A 15,726-nucleotide genomic window follows, 5' to 3' on the forward strand; every position below is an offset into this window, starting at 1 on the left:
AAATGGCTTGCCATTGTGTGTCGTTTGCATTTTGATCACTCTATTCTAGTCAAGTGCTGCTCCACCCCAACAAAATCACTGCTGCTTTACAAAGACTAAACAATAGCACTAATCCACATGCCAACATTCCTCAAAGACAACTTAGAAATGTACCTGTTAGGAGCAAGACAGTCCCCGTTTGTATTAATCTCCTTAGGCAAGAAACATCTGAAAAAGCAGAAAGATCAGAGCGGTCATTATCAGTCTTCAGGCCAGGAGAAAACACACCAAGGGGACCAACAGTTAGTTACACATTACACTGCAGTTGCAAGTCAAATGCTGTCCTTACATAGAGCACATGGCTTTGACATACTGATGCCTTATTCCAAATGCAAATTTAAGTACATAATTGGGTTTCAGCACGTTTCATCAAATCAAAATTTAAAACCCTTATGAAGTTTGACTTACACAAGACTAAACACTAAGGATCTCCCCTAACAGACCAGTTAAAAATCACAAAAAAAAAAAACAGCATTAAATGCTTTTGCAAAATAATCTATATTTGTAAATATTCACAAATAAACAATAGCTGAGATGGAATATTAGGGATCAAGTGAGTGTCACAGCCTGATTGGGTAGCTTTGTATGAACATAGTAAAATTTAGACCCATTTAAGATCTACAGCACAGTATTTCAGGACATTAAGATCCTGTGGATTCATGGCAAAAACACAATTTGTAAATGCCTGAAGGCTAACAGTAAATTATATAAAAAGCTTGACTAATGTAGTAAATTCAACTTTAACCTTTGTAGGTTGGAGTATTTATTATTTGCATTTTGTTCCTGAGCAAATGACCACCAATAATTAAATGAAGAAAAAAAAAAAAAAAAAAAAAAAAAACCCTAAAGAATCACACTATTGGCTTTGACAACTTAGTTTTAGTTTAATTCAGTCCATGGCTACTGGTTTGTCAATCACTCAAGGTATTTGACAGCACAGAGAAGGATTGCAATTACCAATTAAGGTTAAGTGAATTGTAGATTCAAGCCTTAAGCAGGTTAAGGGAAGAAAAAAAAAAAAAAAAAAAAAAAAAAAAAAAAAAAAAAAAGTCCTTTATAACAGTGGGCTTAAACGTTAAATGTCTGTCCACCAAACATAAGATGGGTTGAGGTCAAGTTTTGTATATACCTCAATTGAAAAGGTATTTAAAGTCTGCAAACGTAAAGATGGGAGACATTAAGGGGGGGGCTGCAGCACCATACAATACAGAATTCTAAACATTAGTTTCTACCAGGGTACACACACACACCGGTGCAGCAAGTTAGCAGCACCCAGCCACAACTCAGAATGCTGTTCATATTCCTGCTGTGCCACCGGATTAGTTTCATGTTAAATATGATACAAATGTGCGTGTCTGGTATGTGATGCTTTGTGCATGCCATGTTGTGGTTTCTGATGTGCAACCTGCTTAACTCCCTTACGGTTATTTAGATTAGTTTAAATCTAACATTGGAACTTAGATTTAACTCCACCTCCAACTAGAGCTACTTTAGTGAAGGGGTACACAAAGCCACAGATACTCATTACACTGTAATAAACTGCAGGACACAAAGATAAGACTTGAACACTTTATTAAGATGAACCAAAAAACTAAGAGCTCGAGAGGAGGATTTTTCCTGATGACAGCAGTGTTCTCTGGTAGCGGTCATTAGCCACATCTCTGCGAACTGGTCACAGAAAGAAACAATTAAACTCAGCAAAATTTGATTTAGATAATGGCTGCAAAGTGCACTTAAGGGTTTAGAATGTAGCAACAAGATTGGAGCAAACCTCGGTTGTTTCTGGGGTTTAAAGGACTGGGAGAAGGGCACTGTCTCTGGCAGATTCCATCAGCCTGATTGACAGCGCAGAGCACAGCGTCACAGTGCACAAAAATCTGAGGGGACAGAAAGAGTCAGTGACGCAGCCTAAATGCAGTCAGCCACTTTCAGAGGAGCCAATTACCTGATCTTGGGAGACCACACTGTCCTTCATAAAAGTGAACATCTTGATTTCAAAGTGCTTCACATGAGTTGGGTATGTAGCCATTTCAGGAGTCACAGAGTGGAAGTGAGTCCTACGAGTGTCAGCTAGATTCACACAGCTGGTAAACAAACATAAGGATGTAAATGCTAAACAAATTGGAAAGTTTTGGCAATAGAAACTTTACATTGGAGAGGAAAAAAAAAAAAAAAAAAAAAAAAAAAAAAAAAAAAAAAAAAGGGTTAAAACATGCAGTAAAATGTCCCCAACATTAGATTCTCTACTATTAGCAAAAGGGTAAAACTAAACATGGCAGACAAGTATTTGAGGGGTCTGGCTGCAGACTCTGCAGTGTAATCTGTGCTGCATCCAATGCTTTAATGGACTCACCTAAACTCACCCTACCCCTCACCTGCTCTATTAAGCGCATTGTGTCTGAAATGGCATCAGTGATGCGGTCTCAGCTTGCATGAAAGGCTGCACCCAGATACTTTCAGTATTTTGCAGTAACCTTGTTAGTATATAATACCTATAGAGAAGTGATGGCACCATCTACACACCAAGTGGTAAGAATTCTGTATTTTATGCTTTTGCTAAAATATAATGCAGAAATCCAGTGACATGTACAGGTCCATAGTTTTCATAAACTTGCTCTTGGGGGGTTTAGACTGCATAGGCAGTTTCAAAAAGGACACTTAAATGAATCTGGAAACTACAGCGTTGCATGAACAGGCAACACTCAAAGTAAACAGCCCCTAAAAGAGATCAATTCCCACCACACTGAGCCTTTGTGGGAGAAAAAAAAAAAAAAAAAAAAAAAAACCCCCAAGTGCATAATTACCCATCTACAATCAGATCCCATCTAGGAGTAGATTCACGGCCTTCATTCATAGTAGCCCAACAGTTCTCCAAGACCAGCTCTATCCGAGGATCAGTGGACTGAAGCAGCATCACCTCAAAGAACAGAGGGCTTCTTAGGTAACGTGCAACCGGGTAATCCTCCTCTACATAGAAGTTACTATAAGAACCATCTGGGTGGAGAAGAGCATAGGGTCAATTGTCAGAATGTTTTAATCCAAATTAGACTTGTGCCAATACAGAATATTGCATCACTGATTATCAGTTTGAATAAAGCAGCCCTATTAGATGGACACTGCTCATCTGTCAAGTCAAGATTAGCCCTCCTGTGAACTTAAATATTTCCCAAATGTTAAACCGAAGGAAGTGCAGTATATCCTAGAATTTCTGTAGAAAGTCTATTTTGGCTAGAATTAAAGGTTATTACCAGTCAGTATTAGCTGCCTCAAGCTAAATACATACATATTTTTTTATTGTCTGCAGAAAGCAGAGGAGGGGAAAAAAAAAAAATAAATAAAAAAACCACTTGCCTAATTAAGCCTTTGAATCATTAATCTGAATTACTTGCATTTTGAAAAGCTTTAGTAAAATATTAAGTTGTAATTAAATCTATTAGGGAAAAAAAAAAAAAAAAAAAAAAAAAAAAAAAAAAAAAAAAAAAAAAAGTCAAGAACAGTGAGTGACCCTTCAGTCAACAACAAGCTGGTTTAAGCCAGCAGCAGGAATAGCATATAGTCCCTTTAAGAGCAATAGTTTCACATGTCTCTTGATTTAACTTGTTTATTACACAAATGAGGGTTAATATGAATCCCTAAACAGCGTTGACCATTAAAGAGCTCACATTATGACTTTAGGCATGTGCTCTGCCACACAGATTCAGATCTACATTCTGTTGCAGAGAAAGTGTAAAACTTGAAAGGGGCAGTATGACAATTGTTGCATCTTAAAGATATTTTCATAATCGTTAGAAGCCAAAACTTATTGAACAGCCCTACCATCTAAAGGGATCAAATAATTCTAGTTGGAGAACTGCATTTAAAGACCATTCAGTTGTGCACATCTTGCAGACAAGCTTAGTCAGCAAGTAAAGCCTAAAGTTAGAACTTGTTTACTGTGAGGTCTAGGGACAGAACCAAACCTTTTAGAGACTGCAAGCTAATGTGATGCTCTTCAAAGGTACATGTTGGCTTGGTTTGTCAGTCTTCTCAATAGCAACCAAATTAATTCCAACATACCCAAAGCAAGCCTCATCACAACATGTAGCTCCCCATAACCAGTCTCCACCATAGAGGCCCTAACAAGCGGTTGTGAGGTGAACGCAATCATCTGGGTTTCATTGAGGTTGTAAAAGCAGGACACAGTCACTCTAACAAATGAGAAAGAGCATGTTAAGTCTCAATATTAAATAGCAGGCATGATACACTTAATATTGAATCTCACCGATAATCTGGATCAGAAGGAGCAGCTAGTACTTTGTTTGCTTGCTGGAACACCTGTAGTCCATCACCTGAAGTGATTTCATTCTGATACATCATGATGCCATCATAAAACTGAGGGAGAGACAGACGCATAGAGGGAGTTAAACTGAAGGCTTAAGACTAGCAAGAACATTTAGTAAACAGGGCTAAACAAAGACATCTTCCTAATGGCAGAGTTGGGCCAATGGAAGTTGAGTTATTTCAAGGAGTTCACATTTAAATAGGCTTGGCATGCTGTCCCAAGAGAATAGCCTGGGGCTTTATTTCTAAGCTCCAGGTTCTGCCTGGTCAGGGCACAAGATAAGGTAGTTTAAGAGCTCCCCCGGTTTTTACTTACAAAATTAATAAACAAATTGATGAGACCAGCAGTGATAAAATCAGGTCACATGGTCTTAAATTCATTTAGCCACATTCATTTGACTCATTTACAGCAACTCAAAACCCTCATCTCTTCCATGATATCTGAACCAGTGAGGGACATGACTATCCTAAACGGAGTGTCTCTACAGGTGGTTTGTCAAGCCCACCTGCAAAAACTGATTTTATGCTTGCAACCAGCACAGTTATATATGTCTAGGTCCACATCCTTATTAGGCAGCTATGAAAACAGAACTTTAACCATATTGGTAAATGGTTAAGGACTTGATATTGATTGGATGCGGTTTGGATCCTAAAGTTTAGTTTACGGCATTAAGACTAAGACACCCTGTAAAACATTAAATGAATGCCTTCATACCGTTCTAGTGGTTCCACAACTATTTGCATCAAAAGAGAAGTAGGCAAATCGGTCATTGCTGAATTTAGGCCTGCACGAGGGATCCCGCAGTCTGAGGTTCTTTGGGACAAGCTGAGGTACTGATTCTACCTTCACTGCAAGGGCTGATATCGATCCGTTGCTGAAACACTCTAGGGGAGGAAACAAATTTAGAAAAGCATTATGCAAGGTAAAGCTTTTGTTATCTCCATTTCATACATTAACATAAGGACATACCGGTCATGGTCATTGGAAAATTGCAAGCCAGGGAGAAGTCACTTAAGCTCCTTTTACTGACAGGCTCCCATACCAACACATCAGCCCGTGCCCTCAAGGATGTTGAGTACATCAACTGCAAAGACAACATTTAAGAGGAGCAACAATACAGAAAGAGGCAAAGGCAAAGTCATACCTCAAATGCAACATCAAGAGACAGGAAAGGCACCGCCAATGTCAAGTGAGTGCCATTGTCCCTTATGCCATACTCTGCTCTCAGTTCTTGATTGAGGTCACGTGTACCCAGCATGATGTTGTAGTCAACACCCAGATTTCCATTTGAAATGGTGATATAGAACTGGTCTTTATCACAGGATCCAGTCACAGTTGGGAGAACTGGATGGGGATGGATTGGCAATTAGTTGAGAATTGACTGCATTAATACAAAGGGTTTCATGCACAAGCACTTACCGATATCTCGAAGGGTTACTTGAACAGATGTAACATAGGAGAATGCAATATATTCAGGGACGACCATAAAGCCATAGATGATCGGAAGAGTATAAACAGTGGCCAGCAGATCAGTTTGCTGCAAATTACATGGCTCAGTAAGACACAACAAAATAGCCCCACAAATTAATCTGATTAACACTTACAGTTTTCACAACCAACGAATCAGTGAAGGGGACATTAAATCGAAATGCTTTGGAGCCATTTTGGAAGAGCTGATCCTGTACATTGAAGCCCCTTGCATTGGCCTCCATCACAGTGAGGAGGACCCCAGAAAAGGTGATGTTTACCAACTCAATGTCATGAAGGAAAGGACCTAAGACCACATCAAATATCCTCTCTTCCACCACAGTGACTGCAAGTGAAAAAGAAATTAAAGTGAAGGATTTCAACTAGCAGCTCCAAATGCCATTAAATGATATGAGCAAGTGTACGCAGTAAAAGTGGGAACACACTACAATTGTAATTAGGGAATTTCTAGTTACAATAAATCTTCCAATGTCCGATTTCCCAAATATTGTGCAGCCCTACTTGTAAATGTCAGAGTAAACAACTCACGATCAACAAACTGGAGTGGTCTAGGCATAAGAGGGGTCTTGACAGGGAACAGGACTCTGTATCTAGTTGAATCCACGCCTCCCTCACTCCACAGCAACTCCAACATTGGCTCAATGACATATCTGGTGTGGTATTGGTTATCCACAACGCCGCTCTACATAAAGATAACCATTAGCTTAGGCTCGAGTTAAAAAAGGTTAAATTCATGAGAAAACAAACCTTGCTGTAGCCATCTGGTCCACCAATTGGCATTTTGATTACAATGAAATCATCATTTCTTGTTAAGATGTAGCCTCTAGCAGCCATGTGTGCAGAGTCAATCAGTCTACCATCTATTCCCATTAACATCTCATGGATTATGTTGTCAGAAGTACCCAATAAAGGATTTTTCCAGGGGAAAGACCAAGTGATCATTTCATCAGTAAAAGAAAGCCCACCTGCATACAAAGAAACCATTTAGCCTCGTTAGAGCCAGAACCTCGGGGGTTCAACATTAAATTCATAAACTACAGGACTATTTAATATAAAAAAAAAAAATTATAATAATAATAATAATGTCAAAAGCACACCTACCAATTGGACATGCGGCAACAGTATCCAACATAGTCACAGACCACTGTTTCTTGAAGTAGGTGGTGACCTTGATGATCTTCATCGGCACTCCACTCACCTGTTACAGCAGTTGAAATATTAGCTAAAGAACGCTACCAAAAGCTAGCTTTAGGATTCCAGCACTTACATTCTCCACATATGTCTCTGGCATATCATAACCAGTTCGGATGGCCAATCGAGACTTGGTTGTTGTGATTCCATGTCCTGCCTTAAGGGCATCCTCCAAAACCATGGCTTTTTGTTCAGGCGTGAAAAACACCATCCTCCAGATGTTGTATTTGGATGTAATGGCCTGTGAGGCAGAAAGTGGACAAATGAAATGTGCCAAGTGGACTAATTTATTAAAAAAAAAAAATAAAGCACTGAACCTTCATACCTCAGAAACCGTGCCTGCCCACTGATTAGATGAATATGCCCTGGCCAGTTTAGGCTTTTGTCTACGCAAAGCTGTGATCTCCCCTGGCATTCGATTAACAGAAACCTACAGAAAAACCAGTTATGAAATCTTTAAACAGCCAAAGGCTTTTATGGCAAGTGGAAAACAACCTAAGGCTTTACCTCCATATAATTGCGCTCACAAAGGATTTCCCGAGAAGCCCATCGGTTGTAGGTACAGGATTTAGTCACTGGATAGACATCGTGCTGCATTTTATTTAGACCACGTACCCGGACACGCATGTCAACATCCATAACAGTATCATCCTAAAAAAAAATAAATAAATAAAGTCGGAGTTAACAGATAAGACAACACAATAGTTTGCAAAGTCAAAGAGAGCCAGTTACCTCGTCGCCTGCAAAACAGTTGAGAATAGATGCAAAAATTCTGTGGTTACCCCAAGGATCAGAGTCTACACTAAAGCCACATTTAGCAGCCAGGGCTGGAGTTAAAGGTTCAATTTGGGATCCATCTGGGAGGGGGAAAAAAAAAAAAAAAATTAAGTTTAAGAGGATGTAAACCAGCCACATTTCTAGCATTGGCTATAATAGCATTAGAGACACTTACTGACAACATCAATCTCAACCTGGTTTCCAAAAGCAATAGATTTGTCTATAGTTAGCTTCATATAACTTCCCAGACATTCAGTCCTCAGGCCTGTTCCTGGGGGAAAACGGAAAAGTTAGTTAAGGTGACAGATGGACAACCAATAGATAGAGGAATATGCAGGAACATACTTTGGTTAAAATTCTGTGCTGCCACCAAATCAAAGTTCTTCACTTGTTGTTGTTCAATGAAGTTTGACAAAACCAAAACCATCAACAGCCATAAAGTACTAAAGGGGAGAAATACTAATGAGGAACATGTAAGATCAACAAAGCCACATAAACACAGAATGTAACTTACCAAATCCCAAGAAGCCATGACATCCTTGCTCAAATAACAGGCCCTTCTGTTACCAGGTGGTCAAACGTTATAGAAACCACCACAATTTAAACCCTTCAAGCTACAACAGCTCAAAGCAGTGTATGAAACATTGACTGAAAGGAACGGTATAAAAGAGATCTTGTGCACAGGTGACGCCAATCAGCAACTAAACACCAGGTGTCATGAGTTAATAATTATGAGCAGCATTTAGAGGGAGAATTACTAAAGATCATTGGATTCCACGAATGTTTCTGAAAGCAACAGAAACAATTTCAACTTCCAAGATGGTTTTAAATAACTACTGCAGGCCCTAAAATGATCGAAACTATAGATTTGTCTTAGCTTTATTTGCAATTATCTACAAAACATAATTGAATGGTCTTGTTTTATTCTGACAAGCTACATACATATTTTTTGACAGCTCTTATAAGATTCACTAATTTATTTTAATGCAAACAGCATATATACATGCAAAAAACACTTTCAAATAATGGGTTTATTAAAGAAAATACACAGAATTATTGCAGCACTTGTAATATAAAGGTACATTTTATAACACTAATACTAATAATGATGAAATTATTACACTAATAATTATTACACTAATTTTATTACACTAATAATGGAAATATTTTCACGCATCACGGCTGCAAGTTTTTGGGGCCCTGAAAAAAACAACTTTTCTCTTCAAAAACCAATATTACTATGTAAAAAAAAACCTGTAAATGCTGACATCATGTGCATTCAATGTCTTCAGGGTGTTTACCGTGTTGCAATCTCAAGCATGAGCTGTTTTGAACAGCTAAAAAAAAAAAACTAAAAAAAAAAAACTAAAAATAGCTAGAAATGAATGACACTGGAAGCCATATTTAATTTAAATGAGGTTTTTAGGTGGAAAGTCATGCATCAAAAAGTACTTCCTTAGAAAAATGGCAGACTACTGGATTGTGTTGTTTGTAAAAAAAACGTCTTGATGATGTATAATAATAATAATAAAACATTTTTATTCATGTTCATGAGTCCATATAAACAGCAATCACTTTAACACTGTTGTTTCAGTACATTAAATTAAAATAATGCAAGGAAAAGTTTTTCCATGTTTTTATACATTGTCATCATGTCAACATACCCTTTGAAATCAACAATTAATCAAAGCTGAAATGCACACTCATGCATTTTAACCCGAAGAGAATTGAAACCTGCAGGTTTTAGAGATGCGTGAATGCTATTTAAATTCACAAATACAAAATCACATGCTCATAGATTTGGTTCATTCATAGGTTCAAGCAACAGTCAAAATTCAGAGACTAGCTCTCAGTAGCCTCTCTTCATCTTTTCTTCTCTGTCAAGAAGCGTCTGATTCAAACTTTCTTTGGCATCTTTAAAATCAGGATTCAGTTCCAGGACTCTCCGAAAGTCACCTTCAGCCTCCTTGAAAAAGCCTTAGGAGAAAACACAATTCAGTAGTCACAATGAAGTCAAACAGCGCCTCTTAGTGGAACATTACAGACTGACAGAATGCTCTGAAAAGGGCCCAAATACAGTAAGACTTTCTTAAAGGGACAGTTCACCCAAAACCAAAATTTCTGTCATCATTTACTCCAGTGGTTTCTAAAGTGGGGGTCGGGCATCGCGGAGCTTTGCTTGGTGATTTCTAATTAATGTTAGCATATTTTATCCATAACCTACAGGAGATAAAGGTAGTAGTTTATAGTTTCAGTCTTTCGATTTTTTTTTTTTCTATTGGATTGTGACCCTTGTGACTCTCAGATGCAGCAGATGGATTTTATGGCACCAGGTCAAACTTTCTGGCACATTTACAGCACTTGCATACATTTAAAAAAATGAAATGAAGAACAGACGTGGGCCTATTGGTATGTGTGCGCAGTTGCATGCAAGGTTTCTATATTTATACCCAGCTCAGAGGATATTGGGGATCGCGAGTCACAGAAAAATATAATTTAATGCAGTGCATCTTGTTTGGTCCGATACCCATTTTATACCATATCCCAGCCAGGCAGTAGAGATCACTGCTTTTTAAAGAAATCAGATCTTAAGCGCAGCGATTTTGTATGAAATGACAATTCACCGAAAGCCTTGGGGCTGGCTGACTGACATTAAAATCTGTACATATACCCTTATTGTCGTGAGATGTTCAAAGTCCAGAAAATGAACTACAAACACTCAAAACATTCCCTGTGACTTCAGTGGTTCAACTCGAATCATTCAAGCACCCAGAACACGTTTGTACACCTAAAAAAACTGTGGAAAGACTTTGCCAGTGTTTTGTGTCAGGTGAGGGTGTTCATTTACTATAGACTAGTAAAAGATGCACTGATATTAGTTAGCAGCATGACATGCAAGCATCATATTCACTGTAGTAAACGTACAAAACCATTTTTAAGTTTTCTTTGGTGCGTAAAAATGCTCTTGGAGCTTTATATTAAGGCTGCACAATATATCCTTTAAGCATCTATATCGCAAGGTGATAGTCTGCAATAGTTCCGTCAAAGGACATCAAGCTATTTTAAAAATGAATTTAAACCATTTGGACAAGAAATACAAAGTTTCCCACTCTAACAAAGATTAATTGAGATTTATAATACAATGAAGGCCTTATGGTGTTAGTTTACATTTGATTCTTAAATTTCTCAATACTGTTTTTCACCGAACAGCACAAAGCGCTGTTTATTTAATGATTTATCTGTTGTTTTCATCTGTCATTCAATCAATGTAAAATTATTAATTCTTTCCACATGCTTCTGAAATTATAATTACAATATTGTCGCAATATACATCACAAAAAACTATGTCAAAAAGCAATATCAGGTTTTTCTTTCCAAAGCTCATATTTCAATATTAGTGTTCTGATTTATTATTTTAAAAATCATGTTTTGTCCCCAGTTCATGTTTCCTAAAAACGTATTCATTGGTCGTGCAAAACTTGTATAAACAAAATTGCCATACAATCACACTTCCACTAAATAATATAGGGTTATTGAGGGGATGTGTTCTATTTATTTATTTTTAGGTGTAGGGTTAATGCACATTACCAATACATAGACAATGTGCCAGAATTCACCAGAAGGATTTTTTATATCTGGTAAAATTCATTCATTTATTCATTTTCTTTTTGGCTTAGTTCCTTTATTAATCAGGGGTCACCACAGCGGAATGAACCTCCAACTTATCCAGCATATGTTTTACGCAGCGTATGCCCTTCCAGCCGCAACCCAACACTGGGAAACATCCATACACTCATTCACACACACATACACTACAGCCAATTTAGCGTACCCAATTCACCTATAGCGCATGTCTGTGGACTGCGGGAAAAACCGGAATACCCGGAGGAATCCCACGCGAACACGGGGAGAACATGCAAACTCCACACAGAAATGCCAACTGGCCCAGCCGAGGCTCAAAACAGCGACCTTCTTGCTGTGAGGCGACAGCGCTACACTGCGCCACCCTCTGGTAAAATTGTCACTCTAAAATTATAAAACAATTAATCAATAGATAAATACATGCTTCAAAATACATATGATGAAAACTAAACAAAATAACAATCCACAGTCAGTTTTTTCCAGTATCATGCAGCCCTACTTTATATGACTATAGTTGAACCACTGAAGTCACATGAAATGTTAGGCAACGTTTTTGGTTTCTTTTCTACACTTTTCTTTCTTCGGAGGATGAAAGAGCTCTCAGATTTCATCTAAAATATCATAATTTGTGTTTGCAAACCTTTATGAGTTTATTCTGTCGGATATGAAAGAAGATCATCTGAAGCAAGCATTAACTTCCATAGTAGGACATACAAATTACAGATGAAGTCAATAGATAGTTTTCCACCTTTGTTCAAAATATATTCCTTTTAGGTTCAACATAACAAAAGAAACTCATAAAATTAAGGTAAAGTTGGTTTTATATTTGCACTTTCATTCAGTGACAACTTGTGACACGCTCCCTATATTGGTTAATAGAGGTAAAGTTGGGCTCCCTATATTGGTTAATAGAGGTAAAGTTGGTTTTATATTTGGATATTCAGACATTCTCCTTAACATAATTTCAGAAAAGTATTCTTTGTAAATTCTAAATAGGGAAATCATTTAAACAGCCAATGACTATCAAAGTACAACACTGTTTTTAGTCAATTAGATAGTGTTAATGTTGTTTTGAAGTCATACTTGCATGCTAATTCCGATCGAATATTCAAAGTAACACGGTAAACAATAGAGACTTTTAAATGAACGAATGTGCGAATATAAAACCAACATTACCTCTATTGTTTACCATGCTACTTTGAATGTTCGGTCTAAAAAGCATGCAAGTATGACTTCAAAACAGCACTAGCAATATCTGATTAACTGTGAACAATGTTGTACTTTGTAAGTCATTAGATACCAATATGATTTCCCCATTTGTAATTTGCAAGGAGTATTTTTCTGAAATTATATTGAGAAAGTCACATTGCGTGAATATAAAACCAACTTTGCCTCAATACTCATAAAGGCTTAAAACAAGTAAACAGTGAGTAAATGATGGCAATTGTTTCCCTTTTGGGTGAACTATCCATTTAAACAGTTTAATATTTACAGCACTGAGCAAAACTGTGTTAAAACCCAAGTCCTAATCTAATAGTTAAACTCATACCAACCCAATCTGTAACGTATCAATCCTCTGTTATAGAGTGGCACGTCAAACTGCCTGTTGATGTCAATGGCAGAGGTGTAATCATCCATGGCGTCATAGAAATCCACCCGGAGATACTTCACCTGTCCTCGATTATTATATGCGATGGCCAAATCTTGACCATTACAGTCTCTAGATACACAAAAACGTTATTATTAGTGAAGACATATGAACTTTAATTTTTATGAAGTAAATTAGCTAAGTTTGAAGCTATCACAGTTGTCCGTGCTAATGTTTACGTTACCAGTGTCTTCCACCAAATAGGATGGCAGTAATACCTGGATTTGGTACAGGACTCGATGAATTGTGTGTATAATTCCTCTGCTCGTTTATAATTCTTACTGTTAAACTCTTCATGCGCTTTTTGTAGGGTCTTCAGCTCGCTGTTCTCCATGTAACACTGCTCTTGGTTGCTTACTACACACAAGCCAACTAATGAATATTAATTCGTTCGTGATGAAGTTGCAGCGTTTGTTTTTTAACGTCATTAATATTTATAAGCTTAGATCGTGTGCAGCGATCTGATTGGATGTGTCTATGTCATGGCGGTATGTGAGCGCCGCCTTCTGAGTTGGAGTGTAATATTTGGCGCAATACGAAAAAGCTGTCATTAAAGGGTCACTAAAGTTATTATGAATTAACTTCTTTGGATTTGGAAACTGTACCCCACATCTTTGGCATCTTTATTTCATTTTATTTGTATTCTGGAAACGTAGTTTTTGGGTATTTTAATTATGATAATCCGAATAAAGTGAATAAAGTTTCTGTTATTAATCCATTTATTTTGTTGATCAAGTTTAATATTTATAAGTGTACATTCTCTAACAAAAAAAAAAAAAACACTGTTTTACAGTGTTTTACAAGGAACTGAATAAATTACTTCTGTACTATTCAACAAAGTATGAGTAGAAAGGCCATTAAAACTGGTTGTTGCTAGAGCAGATATGGTTGCGGCCGGAAGTTAACAAGAATTATTTATATTATATATTAAATTTCCCATTTATTGTAGTGTATTAGTATCTACCCCTACCCTAAACCCAACGTCACAGTAATGTAAAAACAGTAGTTGAACTGAGTATTATTTATGTTTTTATTAAAATTGTAATTTATTAATGCCAACCCCTACCCCAACCCTAAACCCAACCATCACAGTACTACAAAAATATGAATTATTGTTATACAGTGTTACAAAAATTATGATATATTGACATGCGTATCCTTAGCTGTATCCTATCTAGATGTTACCATTAAAACTGTCCATTTTTAAATAGTTTTGATTCATGTAAAGGTCCTGCTTGTCTGTAATTGTAAGAATTTTATTTAATTATTTATGCAGTTTTTGTGTGTGTTTTGATTTTGTTAATGCTGTTTTTTTGTACTATTATTATTTACCTTCTATCACAACATATTATACTGTTTGTTCTATTGTCATGTACCTGTTGTTTAAATATATGTTGAAGAAATTATTATATTGACTTAATGTACCACGTTACATAGATTTGATGTCAAAGAAAATGTCATTAAATTCTCATTTAAAAAAATCATTTTTGTTTGCACGGTGAGTGCCTAAATGTGTGCTTTTGTCATTTGTTTTATTATCATCACAAAGCTTAGTTATAATTTATTGACTTAAATACTCTGCTATTCATTTATGCATTTATTACAGTGCTTACATAAGAAACAAAGAGTAGTCTATCGCATTCAAACACCTGCATACTGCTGAAGACATTTCTTACAAAACAAAGAATAAAGCAGCTTCATTCATTATTCATTATTTTAATCATTTTATTTTTGCATAAAGGTGTTTCAGGTAAGTTTCAGAAGTTTATATTCTTTTAAATTCAGACAGCAACTTAAGAGATTTCCTATTTTGTGAAATAATCAAGCTAATTAAATGAAAATGTTCTTTTGACCAAGTGTCATTCTTCTAAAAATCTAAATGACAGAAGAGATGTCATCAGACTTATATAAAATAAAACAAATATCAACATTTCACTCAAATCCATATCTACATAAATTAATTACGCAATAGCTATGGTTTTTAGATACTTATAATGGGGGAAAAAAAGAATAATAAATATAAATCCAGTGTAATACAAAACAGTAGTTTACTGTGCCATATTCACGCGTTATTCCCAGGTACAGTTAAAGTCAGAATTATTAGCCGCCTTTGAATTTTTTTTCTTTTTTAAATATTTCCCAAATGATGTTTAACAGAGCAAGGAAATTTTCACAGTATGTCTGATAATATCTTTTCTTCTGGAGAAAGTCCAGAAGAATTTGTTTCATTTTTTTTAAAACCATTTTAAAGTCAAAATTATTATCCCCTTTAAGCAATTTTTTCCCGATTGTCTACAGAACAAACTATTATGTTTAGAAATGTGTTGATAAAATCTTCTCTCTGTTAAACAGCAATTGGGGAAAAATAAACGGGGGGTGTGGGACGGGCGGAGTTTGGGGGGTGAGATGGCCTAATAATTCTGCCTTCCACTGTATGTTGATATATTACTATAATCAAATACCATGGAAACAAACTTCACAGTCGACTCTACTGCACTATGCTGCTAACATGCTAACATTAGCCAATTTCAGTAAATAAACGGTGCATATACGTCTGTTAGATGTCTGGCATTTGTCCCCATGTCTTCACAATCAGAAAAACCAACAGAAATTCACCTCT

The 15,726-nt window shown here is 36.6% G+C and overlaps 2 protein-coding genes across 2 annotated transcripts; both read right to left on the bottom strand.

Annotated features, from left to right (window-relative positions):
* Window positions 1-1,594: 1,594 nt before the first annotated feature.
* On the bottom strand, window positions 1,595-8,429 carry zpax1 (zona pellucida protein AX 1). The gene is made up of 21 exons (XM_056481493.1): window positions 8,331-8,429; window positions 8,162-8,259; window positions 7,992-8,087; window positions 7,772-7,896; window positions 7,547-7,690; window positions 7,365-7,469; window positions 7,116-7,280; window positions 6,950-7,046; window positions 6,596-6,813; window positions 6,377-6,530; window positions 5,965-6,173; window positions 5,780-5,897; window positions 5,505-5,704; window positions 5,330-5,444; window positions 5,075-5,244; window positions 4,301-4,410; window positions 4,096-4,226; window positions 2,844-3,033; window positions 1,985-2,123; window positions 1,811-1,916; window positions 1,595-1,707 (listed from the first exon to the last, which is right to left on the bottom strand). The coding sequence occupies exons 1-21, from the start codon at window positions 8,351-8,353 to the stop codon at window positions 1,631-1,633; spliced, it is 2,790 nt and encodes a 929-aa protein (XP_056337468.1). The 5' UTR covers window positions 8,354-8,429; the 3' UTR covers window positions 1,595-1,630.
* A 903-nt stretch (window positions 8,430-9,332) lies between these two features.
* On the bottom strand, window positions 9,333-13,497 carry ttc32 (tetratricopeptide repeat domain 32). Its single transcript, XM_056481450.1, has 3 exons — window positions 13,325-13,497; window positions 13,012-13,178; window positions 9,333-9,793 (listed from the first exon to the last, which is right to left on the bottom strand). The coding sequence occupies exons 1-3, from the start codon at window positions 13,438-13,440 to the stop codon at window positions 9,666-9,668; spliced, it is 411 nt and encodes a 136-aa protein (XP_056337425.1). The 5' UTR covers window positions 13,441-13,497; the 3' UTR covers window positions 9,333-9,665.
* Between the last annotated feature and the right edge of the window lie 2,229 nt (window positions 13,498-15,726).

The sequence above is a fragment of the Danio aesculapii genome, chromosome 20 (assembly GCF_903798145.1).
Source record: "Danio aesculapii chromosome 20, fDanAes4.1, whole genome shotgun sequence".
In the NCBI taxonomy this organism is placed as follows: domain Eukaryota; kingdom Metazoa; phylum Chordata; class Actinopteri; order Cypriniformes; family Danionidae; genus Danio; species Danio aesculapii.